Raw genomic sequence first — 20,490 nt, forward strand, 5'->3', positions numbered from 1 at the left:
GTTCAGGCCCCAAAACCAACATAAAAACAAAAAACAAAACAAAACAAAACACAAAAAGCCAGACCTATCCAATAGCCCAGGACTTAGGAAAGTAATAGTTTTATTTTAAGCAGTATCAAAAAAGCAGTATCTGGGCCTCACTTACAATTTGTTAGTTCTGTGAGTATACTAGGCTTGAGGTAGGGTGAGATCATAGTTTCTTACTGTTTAGTATTTTAAAGCAACATTTGGTGTACTCTCCTCCAATTCCTCATCAACCTCATCAAACTTGCATTTCCCACAGTACCCATCCTCCTGTTCTTGTTTAGCTGGTTACCTGACTGCCTACAGATAGGCTACAGTTCTTAACCATGCTTGCACATAGGTATTTCCCAGTGACTAAGTCCTGTTAGTGGAGGTACTGTACTACTATTTCTCATAACCTCTTCTTCTTGGCTGCAATAAAATTGTGATGTCTGAAGCCCAAGCAGTCATCTTGGGCCACCTAGGAAGCCACGTGTTAAGGTTAATGGATCAACTTCTGAGATAAAGACTGGGACCTAGCCATTATGTAGCAATGGTACCAGTGGGAGATTGCCTACTTCCATCCTCTTTCTTCAATAAGGAAACTATATCTGTGCGAATCACTGTTACTTTCCTTGTCAACTGAAATCAGTCTTAAAAGAGACAACTGAGCTACAGTTTCCTAACTCAGATTTGCTGTATTTAAAAAACATATTTTGGTTTTCAAAGATAAGTTTTTAAAAAATAGATTGTGAAATACATCATTGTTTTAATTAGTTTTTCCATAGCTGTGACCAAAATACCCAAGAAAACACCTTTAAAAAGGTAAGCTTTATTTTGGCTCAGAGTTTCAGAGTGTTAATCTGTGATTGGCTGGCTCCATTACCTTTGGCTTAAAGTGAAGCTGAGTAATGGTGTCTGGAACATGTGGAGGAGGATGCTCTTCCACTCATGGCAGACAGGAAGCATAGAGAGAAAGGACTGGGGCCCAGGTATCACCTTCAAAAGCATTCTTTCAATCACCTACTTCCTCTGTCTAGACCCTACCTCTTTAAGATTTTCAGGACCTCCTCAAATAGTACCACTATCTGTGGACCAAGCATTCAGCACAGGATATTTCATATTCAAACCATAACAACCAATAATTTCTATACTGGTTATAGATCTAAAATGATATTTTGAATAGATATGCATCTTACTAGTCATCTTACTAAAAGGATTTCTCCCAGTCTTCTTTCCAATTTTTTTTAATGCAACTGCTAGAAAACTTGAAATTATGTATGTGGCTTTCCATCCTACTTTTTATTTTTTTTTAACAGTATTAGGCTAGCACTGCCTGGCTTAGAGAATCAAAGCAGGACCTGAAGGATAGCAGAGCCATACAATTTACCCAGGTCCTATGTCAAGTAAATGAATTCAAGGTCACATCTACCTAGCATAATCCAAGTATGCGTGGTCTGAGTATCTCACCTAGAAACATTGGATTCAGATGTGCCGGACCACATACCACTCTAAATATCATCACTAATTCTTAACAGAAACTCAAGGCTATAGGGAGTTTCTCTGGCTTTTCTTCAAAGATCTTATAATCTGGTAAGTTTTATAGTCTTTTCAAGTCAATTATTCCCCAGAATATATGGAAAAAAACTATGAAACACAATGAATGGCTCTGCCAACTTTGATCAGAAAACAGAAGTTTAACAGGACACTTTGCAACATCAATATCTAAAAAAAAAATGTCAGCACGTGAGGATCTGGGGAAAAACTTGCCTTATTGGCTTTGCTTTTCTGAAAGTTTAAGGTATCTAACCCCTGTGACCAAGGTGGTTTATGATAAGAGAAACCATCTTTCTGCACATTTGTGGTTGCTTATAGTTCTGGCTACCTAGGCAAAACTTCTTGCAAAGTTAATGAGTTCAGTATTGTTTACACCTTTACTCACTGACCTTACCCCCACATCTGATATCATAAAGGTGGTTTTATTCTATGGAAGAGGGGAATATTTCTCTTTGGAGATGAGCTAGTCCCACAGCTTTCCTGATTATTCCTTAAGTAAAAGGCTAGACAGAGATTCTCTGACTTACCAGGTTGGGGGTAGCCAAAGACTTTTCTAGCTCTAATTGAAGGACCCTCTATCTTCGGGCACAGTGTCAAACTACACACAGCTTTCCAAGTGATTCTAAGATGCGCAAAAGGCACAATTACTTAATGAACTTGGATGCAATCATTTTAATCTTTCTATATCATACTGCTGCAATTGGCTAGAAATGGTAGCCAGACTACTTAATTGCCTATGGAGTTACAACATGAGCCTAACAAGCTGTTCATTAATGCACCCCATGTGTTCCCTTCACCTTTCTATGGGCTGTGTTCCTGGTTTAGCAGCAGAATTAAACAAGTTTTCTCATAAGGGACATATCTGTCCTATAGCACTCAGCGCTTTGAACATTTAACTTCATCCTCCAAATCATTACAGAAAACACTTAATGGCTCCAGGCCTGGACCTGACCCCTGCAGATTCCATTTGCAAGGATCATCAAAGGCAGATGAATCACCATCAGTAAGATTTTGTACTTGGCTTTCAAGTGTGGGAGTGGTTGGGCAACTGTAGGTCACCACATTTTTGCAAATTAAATTCTCTCAAGGATATATTTACTAATATGATCAACAGATAATGCATCACTGACAGCATATGCTAATCTTAGACAGACAAAAATCTATACCCATGTAGAATAAGTATGGGGGACAAAAACGAAGACACTGCCAGCAAATGGTCTTCCTCTTTCCATACTAGTGTCCAATAAACGTTGAAAATGTGGCTTAAATCTGCTGCATATTTCAATGCAATATTCCAACTTGTTTCTCTTCAACTAGTCTATTTGCAGTCTCCAGTTCCTGAATTACCATGCTCCACAGAGGCTCTCTGTGAGATTTTTTGCTTTGGATATCCAGATTCTATGAGGTGGGATGTCTAAAACTCAAATGCTTTAAAGTTCTGACAATTGTTGTGAAGGTGTGAAGGGCTGGATGGAAGATATTAGCAAACTGGTACTTTTAACCTTACTGGAAATGCGCCAGTGTGGTTTAAATAACACACATATTGGCCAAAGAGAAAATATTGGTTTAGATTCCAGTGAAAAGTACCCGTTTGTAATTTGTTCTTTAAGTCAACTCATGAAATTCCATTTGTAGCTCTGGCTCCAAAGTTTGAGTGTGGTAAGGGAAGTGATGAAATGGAGGTACTTTCTCAAATATTTTCTGATATTTTGTTTGTCTTTTAGGCTGAATATAGTTAAGTCTAACATTAATCAGTCCTTACATGAACCTTTACCATAAAATATATTGACATCAATCTGGGCCTACTCTTTCCCACTCATACCTGTGAAATGCTTCCTTACACCGCATGTGTATTTGCTACCTGCTGCAGCCCAAGATCACATTAACAGAAATCCAATGTGATAGGAAAAAGAATCAGACATCTCCAGTCTCAAATGCCATCTGGAGACAAAGGCTCTATCTACCTGCCAAATGCCAAGCCTCTCTGTGGCATGGTTTGGAAGTACCTTCAGTCATTGCCAGGGTGCTTAGACTTGCCAGCTCTGCCTTTCATTCTATGTGTAAGAAAGGCTTTTTTATTTTTGTTAAAGAAAGGCTTTAACTTGCCAATTTTGCCTGAAAGCTGTGGTCAGTTGATAAGGAATAATTTTTATGCTTTTCTGTGTATTTTTAGTTTCCCATATTTTTTCCATCCTGAAAAAAAATAGATATCTAGCTCAGAAAGTTACTTGAGTTAGTATATCCAAAGTTCAACCTGGAGAAAAACACAGGTTAAAAACTGTGATGTCATTTGCTGGGAGTTTCCAGGGACTTATGGTAATGGTAATTACAAGTTGTCCCTAAATACCTTTTTCCCTTTTTTATGGTGTTAAAAGGGAACACTGAGACCAGTTAAATTTAAATTTAACTAGTTAAAAGTTTACTCAAGCAAGAAAAAGGTTCTAGAACTCAGCAAACATTGCAGATCAAAGATGGTTTTGAATAGCCTCTTACAATGTGGTGAGCTTTTTTTATGAGCAGAAAGACAGGAAACAACATACAGAGAACACCCAATTGTTCCAGTGTGCGTTTGCCTTATTTGGGCATCACTTGGCAACCTTCATTTTGGGATTAGCTGATGGGTCAGCTGCTGAGATTGGCTGCAGCTCTGTTGCTTAGTGACAAAGGTAGAAGCTTTGGTTAGGTTACAGCTTGCTATATACAGTGACCCCCAGGGAATCAGAATTTATCACTCATAGATTGAGGTTGATTTAGGCCAAATTTGTTTCAGTTTAACCACAGAATAAGACTTGGAGTTCTAGGTAGGTTCGTGATTTCCAAGTAAGAGGAGAAATATTCCAAGCTTCTTTGGAAGCTTCTATATGACAATGAGATTGAATTCTGGACTGCAAAACATTGGCAGAAAGGTAGTATGCACAATCACTTGAAAGTTTCCTTAAATTAAGATCTGTTCCTTTACCCTTTTCTTCTCCTTGTTGGTTAGAACTCACATGACAATCACAATTGCTGAAGCAGCCATTTGGGGTTATGAAATGTCATTGGGAATAGATGTTATGAAGGAAGGAGTGAAGGACTTAGGAGGAGCCTGCGTCTCTGATATCATGGAGGGCCATGCCGTTTCTTGTCCTCCTGTCTGAACATTTATATGACAGAGTAGTAGGTATGTCTTGTTTATATTACCTAATGGGGATGAAAGACACACAGTTTCTATTACCTCTAGCCAAACCTGTCCCCATCCAAGATAAAAAGACATCTGGTGGAAGGACAGAAGCAGGGGCGGAGCATTTCTGTATTTGACTTAGAGGTCAAACATTGGCATCATTTTATGGTGGCAAAACTCCTTTCAAAGAAGTTGAATGAATTCTTCATTTTACCTTTGGTCTCAGCCACTTCTCATGTCACAATGTCCTCCTTTTTGTATTGTGGGCACTGCCAGGAAGACTGGGGGAACTGGTGTTAAGAACAGCTTGTTTTGCCAATTATACTGCAAAACAAAGAATGACTTTAGTTCCATACACCTAAATTCTGATTGAAGCAATATGGAATGAATTTTTGAGCCTTGCTTGTTATTTGTGCCATTTCCAGTGTCCTCTCACTCTCATCTTTAGATGTCTGTTCTATACAGAAAGGATCTCTTCAGTTAATGAATTCAACACTCTTTAAAACAAGGACTTGAAGAGGACAAGGGAAACTCAGGGAGTATATTATGTATCTGCAATGTTGTTTATATTTTGCCTTCCTGTCTTTTATATTTTTGCAGTGCTGCAATTTAAACCCAGGGCTTGTACATGTTGCTAGGCAGTGTTCCACCACTACACACAATATCTAGCTCCTAATTTTGTTGTTGTTGTTGCCCATGAGATTTGAACTGGGGACCTGGGCACTATCCCTGAGCTTTTGGCTCAGGCTAGCTCTCTACCACTTTGAGCCACTTCCAATTTTCTGGTGGTTAATTGGAGATAAGAGTCTCATAGACTTTCCTGCCTGGGCTGGCTTTGAACTGGGATCCTCAGATCTCAGCCTCCTGAGTAGCTAGTATTACAGGGGTGAGCCACCAGTGCCTAGTTTCCTGGGTTCTTTTTTGTTTGTTTGTGACAGGGTCTCACTATGTTGTCCAGGCTGGCTTTGAACTCAGGATCCTCCTGTCTCCACTTCCCAAGTGTAGGGATTACAGTGGTGTATCACTGTGCCCAACCTTTGCAAAGTTTTATATGTGGGAATATAAGCTTTTCTCTGGAGGGAAGGCCCATTGCTTTCATCTGAATTTAAAATAATTATAAATTATGATCTTGATAGGTTAAAAATATCTTCCGCTAAAAATACCTAAAGTTGGTTTCTAGGTGGGATTAAAAAGAATGAGTTCTACTTAGGTGAATCAATTTATAAAAAGGCCACTTCATATATAAATCTATACAATTTCCACAATGTGTATGATATTGTGTGTGTGTGTGTATGTGTGTGGTAGGTATTGTGGCTTGAACTCAGGGCCTCAAGCACTTACTTTGCATTTTTGCTTAAAGAGGGCAATCTATCAGTTGAACCATAAGTCTACTTCCAGTACTCTGTTGGTTAACGGGAGCTAACAGTCTCACAGATTTGTTTGCCTGTGCTGGCTTCAAACTGTGTTCTTTAAGATCTCAGCCTTCTGAGTAGCTAGGATTACAGGATTACAGGCATAAGTTACCAGTGCCAGACAAAGTTTCTTTTTTTTTTGGTTGGTCATGGGGTTTGAACTCTGGGCCTGGACACTGTCCCTCAGCTCTTCAACTCAAGGCAAGTGCTCTACCACTTGAGCCACAGCACCACTTCCGGTTTTCTGAGTGGTTTATTGGAGATAAGTCTCATGGAGTTTCTTGCCTCGGCTGGCTTTGAACCTCAATCTCAGATCTCTGTCTCCTGAGTAGCTAGGATTACAGGCATGAGCTAGCAATGCCCGGCCAAAGTTTCTTTCTACTGGGTGTGAATTCCCTTTTTCCACTAACAGCTGGTGTTCTACTACTTGAGCTGTATCTCAACTTCTAATAGGTGGGTTTTGCTGGTTAATTGTAGATAAGAATCGCTTGGCTTTGTCTGCCTAGGCTAGCTTCCAACCTAACTCTTCAGATCTCAGCCTCCTGATGGATGTGCATTATAGACCAGTGCCCTATGCCCATAGGTTTTTGTTAAAGGCTGAATTTTCTCTGTGCTTTCAGGGAGGCCTTAACCTTTAACTCTTGAAAGAGCAGCCAAACAGAAGAAATCAAAGATATACTGAGAATAAACTGAAGCAATGCTTTATTGCAACCACAAAGCACCAATTCAACAAGGTGTTGACTCACAGAGATTGAACAAATGTCTCTTTGAACAGAGATGTAGCAAGCCCACTTTTTCAAGTTCTTAAAAACAAGCATTCAAACCAGGAATCAAACGAAGTATAGGACAATTAAAAAAATATTACAGCATCATGAAGAAATATATATAAAAATATTCTGTGCTAGTAACAAGACTTATTGAACTATGACTCTTAATATCTTCTGAAACAATTATAAATATAAACCATAAAGTAAAAAAATGCTTTCTTCAGAAACAAAGAACCAGTGTGAGCAAATCTATGCAGAAAATATTACCCCTGTGACAGTAAGCTGAAACCAGAATGGATTTTCCTAGCACACAATGAAGTTTCCCTTTCCAGAGCTATAGTTCTGCTCTGGGAGGGGCCACAATGCATGTTTATTTTCCACATTGCAGCATATCCCAGTGAAACCTTAATAAGGTCAAGTGGAGAACCCTCTATAAACAAGGGCGTCAGCAATTCCATCAAGGAACACAAGCTCCAGGGAGCAGAGGACTTCTAGGGAGACAACAATCCCTTTCTCTTTTCTCTCCCTCCCCAAGTTGGCTTGGTTTTACTCTAAGTTTCTAATCCAGAGATACTCATTCCACTAAATTCTCTTTTTTAAAAGGAGTTTTTGGAAAGCAATCTATAAAGAAATAAAGGAAATTCTTATGATTTCAAAGCCCTTGTGGGGAGGGGCATCAGTAGCATCAAAGATGATTCTATGAGACAAATTCCACAAGGAAAACTATCTTGTGTGTTTTGTCTTTGTTCCTCCTGGCTGAATTCAGGTCAGCCGATGGATTGCCTGGTCTATCCAATAGGATAACATTTTGTTTGATTGAAATTCTTTACATATACACATGTATGTATTCTGTTTACAAAGTTTCATCACATGAAACTAAATTATGTCATTGATGTATTTTTTTGAGGCCTGAAACCCCAATTTGACTGTACTATGAAGAGTTGTTCTTTAAATGCTTTGTCTGCAGAGGTTTTACATGATACTCGTAGATTTTCAGAGCAGGTCCCAATTTTAACTGAAGTCCTGTTAACACATCATTCCTCGTCATCAATAGCAGGGATTTTCCATCAATTTCCTGGAATGGAAAGAGAGGGTAAAGCCAGCATGTAAGTCCAAAAGCTCAAGGATAATGAAGAAAACACAAGTTCAAAGGGAAAAATAATCATACAAGTTAGAGCCTAGCTAAAAAATGTTGCTTTATTAGCAGTTGCAGAATGGAGTGTTTTCTTTTTCTTTCAATAGTGGGAATTGAACTCAGGGACTAGCTAGGCAGAGGCTCTACAACGCGAGTCACTCGGCCATTCCTTTCAAAGCTGGTTATTTCTGACGTAGGGTCTCTATGCCGTGGCTTGTCTGAGCGGCAATCCTGGTCTGGGTGTTTCCCCACATAGCTGGCAATGATAGACACTCAGTCCTACACCCAGGTGGTATACACTGACAACTTTTTATCCAGGCTGGCCTCTAGCCATGATTCCCCCATCTCTACCTCCTAAGTAGCTATGATTACAGACTTAGTCAGGGCACCTGGCTTGGAATCTTCCATTTTTATCTTCCATCTTTTCACTTGTATTTTAGGCTAAACACAATCCATAGCTGATCTTGTTTTCAAGATCATATCACAAACACATGTAAAAAAAAAAAAAAACCAACCTCATGGACAAGTTTACTGAACGTAACCTTAAGGATCAAAGGCGCTGCTTTCAAGAGCATATGAAATTTAACGTAGAACTTTCTATGTATTTAATTTCTAGAACAATTCTAGAAATCAGGATTGAAAGATAATTATATTGCAGGCAAACTAACAGTCAAGCAAGAAGTTAACCTGCCCGAGATCAGGACTTTAGGAAAGAGTGGCTGGAGTGAACTCACCTTTCTTCAGCTAAAGCTAATGTCCTTTTTCTTTCTTTGTTTTTACAGTACTAGAGTTTCAATTCAAGAGCCGGCACTTTCTAGGCAAGTGCTCTACCACTTAATCCATGTCCTCGGGTCCTTTGTATTTTATTTTTCAGATTGTCTCGTTTTTTTTGCCTGGGGCCAGGCTCAGACTGTGAGTCTCCTATATAGTAGGAATATAGGTAGGAGCCTTGGGAATAGCTGGGATTACAGATATTAACACACCACCATACCCTGGCTTGGTGTCCTTTTCATAATCTCTGCTTCTCTTCACATAAGAATTAGCTACATGTTGTGTAGATGGTCTTCTGGGTCTAGAGTGTTACATTTCTAGAAGTTTTCTCAATGGTAACAACGGGTATTAGTTAAATGACTCACTCTGTGGGACACTCTTACCTAAGATTAGAATCAGCATCTTCAGGTTGAGGTCTTTATCACTCTCCCTCTCCCAATGAACCCACAAAAATCAAATAGTTGATAAGGCCCTATGAGCCTCAAAGCTCTTTCCAGTCCAGCTCAGATTCCTTTCCGCATATCTGCAGCATGGCTAGATTTACTTACAGAGCTTAGGGTGAACTGAAAAGATGGTCTCACAAAAGAAATGCCTCAAGTACATAAAGCAATTTGAAAGTTCTGCAAAGAAAACACTGAGCTGGGCACTGGTGGCTCATGCCTGTAATCCTAGCTACTCAGGAGGCTGAGATCTGAGGATCAAGACTGTGAGACTACTATCTCCAATAAACCACCAGAAAACTGGAAGTGGCGCTGTAGCTCAAGTGGTAGAGCGCTCGCCTTGAGCTAAAGGACAGTGCCCAGGCCCAGAGTTCAAGCCCCATGACCAACAAAAAAAAAAAAAAAGAAAACACTGAAAATACTGAGTGACATTCTATTCTATTCTATTCTTAAGAGTACTGGCGTTTGAATGCTGGATTTTTCAGCTTCCTGCTTAACTTGATCCATGCATTCAGCACAACACTTTGTTAGTTATTTTGGAAGTGGAGTCTCATTGGCTTTTCAATCCATCTGGCCACAATCCATGATCCTTTAGATTTTACCCTCCTGAATAACTAGGTTTACTGGGCACAAGCACCCAGCCTATTTTTGTTATTTATTTTATAGTTTAAGAACCTGAGCTGGTTCTTAGGAGACTTGGGTTAAGAGATGGGAAACAGTGCTTGACATTTTTGTTCATTATGTTACCCACCTAGCTGGACTGATAGACAAAGGAGGAAGGGGGTATATGACTCCCTTTTAAGTCCCCAGGGAGGTCATTCCTCTACCTCTCCCATGTACTACGCTAGGCTATGAGGAAAATGTGTACTGAATACCTGAGAGTGTGAGAGAAATAGCACCAGGTTAGGGGGCTCAAGAAAGCCCACTTCACGACCTCAGGTAAACCCTTTCCTCCTCTCTCCTCACTTGGTAAGGTGAGAACATGGGTTATCTGAAATGATTCCATGAAAACCCACTCTCATCCACACTCCCTGAACCTCTTATAACATGATCCCTTCCACTTCTCTCCACACGACCGTGGTCCTAGTCTAAAAGGCAGTAGAAAAAGAGTAGAACGAGGGTTACTTTTAACTGGTCTATTGACCTTCTGAGGTATGAAAACATATTTGGTCAGCTACTAGAAGACAAAGTGTTTCACATGAATTTGTGGAGAGACAACTATTCAAAACTAGAGTACATAAAAGGCAATTGGATTTTAGGGCAAGAGAAGAAAATTATGGAAAGACACAGGAATTTGCCCATTCGTGAAGCCTATAAATCAGAGACTGAAAGGAGTTTATGGCAGGGGGAGACCATGAGAACAAAGCTGAGGACATGGAGAAGGCACGGAATCTGATGCTGGACCTGCACACCGAGCCGCTGCTGGCTAACACATTAGCCCTCTGCATGTCTAAAACAGATGTCAGGAGGAGAGGACACCATTCTCATTGCTCTATGAGAAAACATTCTTGACTTTTACTCACCGAAAGCCAACTTAAGAAAACTGCAATTTTGCTGGCAAAATATCCTTCAACTCAGCATTTCTGTCAAAAGCCAACTATGTCTGCAAAAATGCTGACATGTGAATGTTAAGTAAGACAAAGTAGAAAATCATGTTTTATGTTCCGATTTGATTTTCCCTTTTGTCCAGTAAGACACACTTAAGTTCACCTCAAGAGTGGATAGAAGAAGGTCTTCATTATGGAAATATTGAGATGAATATGCTTACTTCTGTGAGATAGTGATTTTCTCCTTAAACCATAACCATAACTGCTCAGGAGAAGGAAGGATGGGGCACAGCACAGTGGAAATGTTAAGCTTCAGGTCAGACAAACAGCAGTCTGAATCTTATCTCCTGTGTGACACTGGTAAGGGACTTGAGTTCCCGGAACCTCAGTTTACTTAATTGTACACCATAAACGAGCTCCCAAAGGTCCCTGTAGATTAGAAATGATTGATGGAAAGCATCAAGCACAGAGCCTGACACTCAGAAGGCTCCCAGTGACTACTAAGTGAAAATTGATGGGCTTTGAAAGCAATAGGGTGTCTTCTGAATCTAAATCCACCTTCTGTTTTGTTTCTGCTAGTATAGACCCTTTGCCTGAGGGACTTGGACATATTCCTGATCATAATTCAAAAATTTATCCAGATTAAGATGTTCAAAAACTACAGAAAACAATTGCCTTTCAAATTGCACACCTAGGAAACTTCTTTGGTAAAGAAAGCTAGTAATTTGATAATATAACTTCTACAAAACATTATAATTGCAAATGAAATCCAAATTTTGTTTATCAGTATGGTATATACTTGAATGAGCTTGGACTGAAACAGGAAGATAGAAGCTCTAGGTCTGAATTTACCAGTAACTTTCCATTAGAAACTACTCATCCAGATCCCAGTCTGCTTGCTAATATAAATCTAAGGGGTAAAGTGTGACCAACTCCAGCTCAGCCAAACAAACCAACATCCTAAGATTTAGCAAATATATCAGGATTGAAGCCAAAGCCAAAGATAATTTCTGTGCTAACAGAGGAACCATTTGTTAGCTTTATGTAAAAGTAACCTTCAAGTTCCCATTGAGCCATAAAATTACAACTGTGTGAAAGACTAAGTTCTGGCAAGTACTCAAGCATTGAATTAAGGTTTAGAGATGATTGGTCTAAATTTCCAATGAGTACAAGACCCTAGAGATATAAAAATAAATGAGTAAGATCTTTAGATGTTAGAGTTCAGTGGATAAGAACATGCTTTAGAGTATGACACTATTTTACTGCTTATTAAGTGGGGCCTGTGGCATGTTACTTAATCTTGTTAAGCCTCATTTCCTTATCTAGATGGTGGGAGAAAGCAGCTACCGGATTTCATTGCTGAAAGGGTTTTAGAGATAACACGTATTCCAAGTAGAATTCCAGGCATCACTTAAAAACTCAACAAATGCTGTTTTCAAAGCCATGTAAAAATGTAACACATTTATTTTTCACTCTTCCTCTCTGTCAGCATTAATCTATGCCTAAATAAGCTATTTGAACTGAACCTCGTTGTGATTTGGGCCACAGGAAGCACAAGGGAAGAAAGATGAGACATGAAGAGAAGGAGCAAAAAGAGACTTAAGGAGAGAAAAGAATAACCATTAAGGAAGAGACCACTGAGCAACAGCAAGATAGAGCAGAAAATGTGATGAAATTATTTATGATCTCTATGTTGCTTTGTATGTCCCTCTCCCGTGGTATGACCCCTGCTTTCACTGTATTTGATGTTGGTATAATTTGTGGAGGGGAAGGGAAAAAAATCGTTTAACTAGGGATACAGGTGGACCCATTGCAACAATGAGATGTACAAGTCATTATGTCGGAAAACGAACTTTACAACTTTGGTGGGAGGGGGAGGATCAGGTGGGGGGATGTAGGGGGAGTATGGGAAGGGATGGGAAGGGGAAACAATGATGAGGCAACAATGCTTGATAAGAAATGTACTCGTGGAGGGGGGGACCAAGATGGTGACGGGGCAGTAGGGAAACGCCACAGCTCTCTCCAACCAAAAAGAGAGTTCGAGTTCCAACGTTTAATCTCCCCAAGAGACCGACAACAACAAAAAGACGAACACTCAGAGAAAAACCAGAGGTGGAAAATAACAAAAAAAGAAAGAGAGGAAAAGAAGAAATTCAGAACAGAGAAGAGCGAAGACCCCTTCCCCAACCTTTACTGGCCGCGCGGCAGCGCGCCAAGCCGCCGGCCAGCCAGCCCGGCGGGGGCTGCCGGAGCCACAGAGACACAGGGGGCTGCTTGCAGATCACCAGGTACCGGATTGCAGAACAGCGGATCGCCAGGAACAGAGAAACCTACCAGCCGGGAGTCTCCACGAGGATCCCACCCCCACCCCTCACTCTCCACCGGAGCGGAGAGGCTCCATCCCGCCAAAGCCGCCCGGCACCAGCAGCGCCACAAAGGGACCTGTCGGCAGACCACCCGCCCAATCGCGATCGCAACGACCCAGCGGGGGCCGCCCAACCCAGCCCGCAACCACCCCAACTGAACTCGGATTGCAACAACAACTGACGACCTACAGGGTGAGTACCCCACAGGGGACAGTGAATCCATCAAGGGAGACCAGAGCTGGACGGAATCCCCAGACCCTGACCTAGACTCCCTACCCCAACACCCGGACCACAGGACCCACTAAAACTGGGAACTGTTCGAGAGCTCCACCAGCCGGTGGAGCCCACTCTGCTGGCCAGGCCAGAGCAAGAGCACCCCTGGAAGGGAGCTTAAATGCCCAAGCCAGGAACAGCGCCCCTGGGTCAAGACTACCAACAGTAGAAGAAATTTGAACTGTGTCCTCCAGGCTGCATAACCTAGGTGGTATACACATTAACACAGGCCTAACGAGCGCGCTCCAGGCTGGGGCCGGAACCAGGCCCGGGGACTGGCGCCTGAACAAAGCAAAAAGGGTCAGAAGTGGGGCTGTGGCTCAAATGGTAGGGTGCCAGCCTTGAGCTGAAGAGCTGAGGGACCGCACCCAAACCTAGAGTTCAAGCCCACAACCAGCCCAAAACAAACAAACAAAAACACATCAGGAGCCCATAGCAGACTCCAGTATTTGGGAGAGTGCATCCAGAGCATCTGATCTTCCCAAGAGCACCCGCAGGAGCAAACACAAGCAGTCTAGGCTGCTCAACCCTTCCAAAGGCGGGAATTGCCAGCAATCTACAGCAGAGAGCTGAGAATCCTAAGTAAGTCAGAATAGCAGCTGGAAATAGGCTCCCAACAGAATCCAGATCAGGCACAGACTCTCTCTACCAATACAGAATCAGCAACCAAGCAAAGACAGACACACCAAAACAAGATTGAAGAGCAGTCTCCTGAACCCCCATGCGAAAATCACAGAGAAAAATCACAAGGTTTACCACTACCCAGGACAGCAAGCTCACCTCAAAAGCCAGCAGCCACGCAGGGGAGAGCCCCAGTGGGAGCAAAGCAGGAATGGAAGACAAAAGCTACATCCAAGGGTTGCTGGAGGCAATGACTCAAGAAATAAAGCGAGAAATGGATCAGAAATTGAAAGAGCACAAGGATGAACTATCAAAAGATATACAGGATATCAAACAAAAGTTGGATGCAAAAATAGAAGCTGCACAAACCTCAGTAAGAAGTGAGATAAACGCCAAATTGGAGGTAATGCATACTGATCTCACCTCATTGAGAGGTGAGATCAGTACTCTGAGAACCAACATTGAATCCATAAAGGGATCCATTTCCACCATGCAAACCACAATAGAAGCCACGGTCAACAGAGTGAATGAAATGGAAGGTAGAGTGTCAGATACAGAAGACAGAATACACCAACTGGACCAAAAAGTGACAGATATGGAAAAATCACTCAAATTAAACCAAAGGGAAATTCAAGAGCAAGCAGATAATGCTAAAAAATTTAACCTTCGCATAATCGGAGTGGACGAAGGTGAGGAATTCCAGAGCAAGGGAATGCAACACCTATTTAACAAGATAGTCAATGAAAATTTTCCCCACCTCAAAAATGACCATCTTAACAACATCACAAAAGCTTATCGAACACCCAACAAGCAAGATCCCAGGAGAAACACTTTTAGACACATTATAGTAAAAATGATGGATCTGAATAATAAGGAAACAATCCTGCATGCAGCAAAAATGAAGAAGGAGCTATACTACAACGGGAAAAAAATTAGAATCACTGCAGATCTCTCCACACAAACAATGAATGCAAGAAAAGCCTGGGAAAGCACCATACGAGCCCTGAGAGCCAATAACTGCCAACCCAGACTGATACACCCGGCAAAGCTAGCATTCACATTCGATGGAGAACTGAAAACTTTTAATAGCAAAGAAAAACTAAATGAATACATAAACATTAAGCCAGCATTACAAAGAATTCTAAGAGGGGGACACAACCTGAAGAAAGCAACCAGGAACTGGGACCTGCCCCAAACAGGCATTACTCAAAGTCTAACTGAGCAAGCACAGGAGGAAAGGAAAGAAGAAAAACTTAGGAAAACGGAATGGCAGGGACAACAATGCATCTCTCTATACTTTCTCTTAATATAAATGGGCTGAATTCGCCAATTAAAAGAAAACGAACTGAGGACTGGATCAGAAAACAAGACCCATCCATCTGTTGCCTTCAGGAGACCCACCTCTCAGCCAAACATACAAACAAACTCAGAGTGAAGGGTGGAAAAGGATCTACCAATCAAATTCCCCCAATAAGAAAGCAGGTGTAGCTATCCTGATATCTGACAAAATAAACTTTTCATTAAAATCAGTACAGAAAGACAAGGACGGACACTACATATTAATAAAGGGAACAATCCAAGAGGAGGATATAACCATCATCAACTTATATGCCCCAAATATCGGTGCACCCAGGTATGTTAAACAAATGCTCTCAAACTTACAGAATAAAATAGATCCCAATACAATAATACTAGGAGACTTTAACACGCCACTCTCACCAAAGGACAGGTCTACCAACCAGAGGATTGGCAAAGAAGCTACCGAATTAAGTGAGGCCATACTTCAAGCGGAATTAACTGACATCTACCGAGTATTTCACCCTAAAACAACACAGTACACATTCTTCTCAGCAGCTCATGGAACTTTCTCCAAAATAGACCATATCATAGTTCATGCAAGGAACTTAAGCAAATACAAAGGGATCGACATAATCCCCTGTATCCTATCTGACCACAGTGGAATCAAGCTAGCTCTCAATAACAAAGCATACCGCAGAAATTTCTCTAATACATGGAAATTGAACAGCACAAGGCCTTAACAAGGCCTGGGTAACAGAAGAGATCAGAGAAGAAATAAAGCATTTCCTAGAACTCAATGAAAATGAAAACACCTCACAAAGAAACTTGTGGGACACAGCAAAAGCAGTCCTGAGGGGCAAATTTATTGCCCTCAGTGCCCACATCAAGAGAATGGAGACAGACCAAGTAAATAATCTCATGTTGCAACTAAAACAGCTAGAAAAACAAGAAAAAATGGGATCTAAAGCTACTAGACGAAGCCAGATAACCAAATTGAGAGCAGAGATTAACCAATTAGAAAATCAGAAAACCATAACCAAAATAAACCAAACAAAAAGCTGGTTCTTTGAAAAAATAAACAAAATTGATGGCCCGTTGGCAAGATTAATTAAAAAAAGAAGAGAGGAAACCCATATTAATAGGATTAGGGATGCCACGGGAAACATCACAACACGTACCCAAGATATCCAAACAATTCTAACAGACTACTTTCAAAAGCTATACTCTCTAAAGGAAGAAAATCTGGCGGAAATGGATGCATTTTTAGAGAAATACAAGTTACCCAAACTGAGCAAAGAAGAAGTTAACCAATTAAATAAGCCAATATCCTATAATGAGATACAGGAAACTATCAAAAGTCTTCCAACAAAAAAAAGCCCAGGGAGGAGTTCCGGGAAGATGGCGGAGGAGAAGCTGGAATCTGAACAAGCTCTTGCATAGAAAACAGTTTCAGAGTTCCAGTGAACAGTCCCAAGCCAGAGAATCACACCAAGTGTGCCATCACAGGACAGAGAGTTAGTCAAGAGAGGGGAAGCCAAGCAGACACATCTGAGCAGCTGCCGCTGCGGCGGCAGGGTCGCAGTGGCGACCACCGCCGTGGAGGCATACCTGAGATGCAGTCTGGGACGAAGGAGCCAGACGCAGCGGACGAGCGGATTCTACTCAACACCAGCAAGAACCGACAAGGAGCGGACAACTTCATCCTGCACTTTGCAGACCAGAGACGACCCGGGATCCAAGACTCCACGTGAGTAGAAGCCCCACTTCCTCACTCCTTCTCTGGGAGAAGAGGAGGGAAGGCCACCCCTCCCCCCCCAGCACCGGTGATCTCCATCTTGGATATCGACAAAGCTCGGAGGAGCGGCTAGCTCCAGCTCAGGCCTTGGAATAAAACGAGTCATTTAGCAGGTCACAAGAACTTAACGGCGAAGTGACCTCACAGACTCAGTTCCATCCAGGGAAAAGTCACCCAGCTCAGGCGCCAGCCATTGGAGTGGCTCTCCTCACCGGGTAACCAGAGCCAGAGGCTGCCCCGCCCTCTAGCAGCCACCACAATCAATTGAAAAACAGAAACCCTGAGAATGGCTCCAGGCTGGGTGCTGTGAGTTTTTTTTTTCACAAAATAGACCCAGGGAAAAGCTACTGTTCCTTGAAAGGCCTCAACTCTACCCAGAACCTAGCCTCATCACTGCATCCCCCTCTTTTGTGATTCTCAAAGCAGATCACCCTCCCAGTAAACTAACCTGGGAGGGGGATCTCAAAATCTTGGGTAAAGCAGAGCATTTTTCTGCCTGTTCCAACAAACTGACTTAAGAAACCAATCAAGCCACAGGACCTCAAGCTGACCAGAGACTCCAACCAGACTCTGATTACAGACAAAAGGGAGATACAGGACTCTTCCCACCCCTCCCAAAAAAAAAAAAAAAAAAATCAAAGAACTTTTTTTTTCTTCTTCTTCTTTTTTTTTCTTTTTATTGTTTTGTTTTTTTTCATTTTTTTGTTACCTTATATATATATATAAAATTTTTTTTTGCTTTTCTAAAACTTTTATTAATCTTTAATTTTTGCCTCTTCTGAAAAAATAATTGTTTTCCATTAACTTTTTTTTTTTTTTCTCCTCTTATAATTTTTATTTTAGGAATACGTGAATGTGTGTTTTCTTTTCTTGTCTTTTTTCTCTTTTTCTTTCATTCTTAATTATCTTTTTGTTTTTTTTTCTAGCTCTACTGAACTTCTGATCTTTTCTTCTCACTTTCCTATCCTTTCCATCTTTTCCTCTTTGTTCATCTTTATGTGACTTAACTCTTGTCCTGCACATCCTCAGATAAACCCGTAGTTAACCAGTAGACCCTATCCCCCATTGTGTACACACTTAATCCACAAACTTATTACTCAATTCAAAACCTCTGAGACTTAAATTCATTAATAGCAGTACTACCTCTTTATACCTATATAATATTTTAAGCATTTTTTTAAAGTTTTTCTCATCTCCTCTATGTCCCTCCCTTTCTCTCAACATATTCATATTCCTCTATAAATAGATGGTCTTTTAATCTTTAAAATAACATTAATTTTTACGTTTCTATCTTATTTTCTGGTCTCTTTTCATTCCCCTTTCCCTTTCTTCTTTTTCTCTCTCTCTCTACTTACATCCTACCCAACCTATTTCCTGCATTGTGATTAGGACATAGTTAACTCTCCCTGTGCCTCCCCACACCAATCTACTCCTATTTTTTACCCACATCTCTCCCTAACCCTAATAATTTCTGGTTTTCCAAATTCTTCTCTGCGGTTCGAAGTCCTTTAACATAAAGTTGTTTGATGTCGAATAGATGTATCTGTTGAACTAGATTGTATCTGTAGACTATTGACTGTACAAATGCAAACTTTGGTTGATGGTTGCCTTAAGATAGTGTTCTAGCACAAAACTGGTGCTATCTTCATCTCAAATGGGCAGAGTAAGCCGGAAAAACACAAGAAAAATGGCAAATTCGGGTATCTCAATTCCCAATCCTGATAATCAGGGGTTAGAACAGATAATGAATAATCCAGAGGAGAGTTCCCAAACAGCTCTACAAACACTGCTGGCAAACATGATAAATGAAAAGTTTGACAACGTACAAAGGACTCTGTATGAGCGTGATAGGGAGAGAGAGGAGGCATCCCAGAAGTTTATACAGGAATATCATAAGCGTGAGGAAGCTACTCAAAAACTGATACAGGATTTGCGTGAACAACTTGAGAATACTCAAAGAGAAAGAGAGGAATGGCGTGAGCAGGCTGAGAACACTCAAAGAGATCTGCAGGAATCCCACAAACGGGAGGAAGCTAATCAAAGAGTAATACAGGAATTGAGAGACCAGGTAGAGAACACACAAAGATCACTAAAGGCATTCATGGAATCCATTAACAAAGAGCTGAAGGAAGTCAGGGAGACCACAAAGGGAATGCTGAATGGAACCCAACAGAAGGAATGGGAGCCCAAAGAAACCATAACCAATCAACTAAGTGATTTGAGGACAAACACTGAACACCAAATTAAGGAAGTAAAGAAATTCATACAAGACCTAAAACAGAGCTTCAACAAAGAACTTGAAGCCATCAAAGCTGACCAACTAGAAGGAAAAGAGATAAAAAACAAAGTAGAGAGTCTTGACAGCAGGTTAGACCATGCAGAAGATCGAATCTCAGGGATTGAAGACAGCTTAGATATTATAGAGAAAGAACATACAACCATCCAAGACAAGTCCAAGAAATATGATAGATCTATCCAACACCTGGAAGACACCATCAGAAGGCCTAATCTAAGGATAATGGGTGTAGAGGAGCACCTAGAAACAGAAGTTAATGGTCTAGGAAATCTGTTTAACAGGATCCTAGCAGAGAACTTCCCAAACATGCAAAAAGATACGCCTGTCCAGATACAAGAAGCCTTTAGAACCCCAAATAGACCAGACCAGAATAGGACATCCCACCGTCACATTATAATCCACACAGGATCAACTCAGAACAAGGAAAAGATCCTTAAAGCTGTCAGAGAGAAAAGGGTAATCACTTATAAAGGGAAACCAATTAGAATCACCTCAGATTTCTCAGCAGAGACAATCAAAGCAAGAAGAGCCTGGAATGATGTATGCCATGCCCTAAAAACAAACAACTATCAACCAAGAATACTGTACCCAGCTAAACTCTCCTTCATAACTGAAGGCCAAATAAAAACCTTCCATAGCAAAGAAAAATTGAAACAATACATCTCCACCAAACCAGCCCTACAAAAGATTCTTAAAGATGTCCTACACATAGAAAACCAACAAGACCGCAATAAAGGCCAAGAAACTGCACCCAAACTGAGAATCCAAGAACCATAGGAAGAACCCAGTTTTCGCAGCCCCCAAGAAGGTAGATAACATGGCAGGAACTCCCAAATACCTCTCAGTCCTATCTCTTAATGTTAACGGACTGAACTCTCCAATTAAGCGACATAGACTGTCTAGTTGGATTAAAAAACAAGACCCTTCTATCTGCTGCCTGCAGGAGTCACATCTTGCCCGTAAAAACAAACACATTTTCAATGTTAAAGGCTGGAACAAAATCTACCAAGCAAACGGCCCCCATAAACAGGCGGGAGTTGCAATCCTA

The 20,490-nt window shown here is 41.1% G+C and overlaps 1 protein-coding gene across 6 annotated transcripts in view; it reads right to left on the reverse strand.

The window, feature by feature from the left end:
- Nucleotides 1–6,817: 6,817 nt before the first annotated feature.
- The window catches only part of Samd13 (sterile alpha motif domain containing 13), a 54,349-nt gene continuing 40,676 nt past the window's right edge, over nucleotides 6,818–20,490 (reverse strand). For all 6 annotated transcript variants that reach the window (XM_042680320.1, XM_042680303.1, XM_042680329.1 and 3 more), the window contains one exon: nucleotides 6,818–7,974. In XM_042680320.1, coding sequence (XP_042536254.1) covers nucleotides 7,831–7,974 — 144 coding nt within the window. In that variant the 3' untranslated portion in view covers nucleotides 6,818–7,830. The remainder of the gene's footprint in view (nucleotides 7,975–20,490) is intronic.

This window comes from Dipodomys spectabilis, unplaced genomic scaffold, assembly GCF_019054845.1.
Source record: "Dipodomys spectabilis isolate Male_0828 unplaced genomic scaffold, ASM1905484v1 ptg000002l, whole genome shotgun sequence".
Lineage (NCBI taxonomy): Eukaryota > Metazoa > Chordata > Mammalia > Rodentia > Heteromyidae > Dipodomys > Dipodomys spectabilis.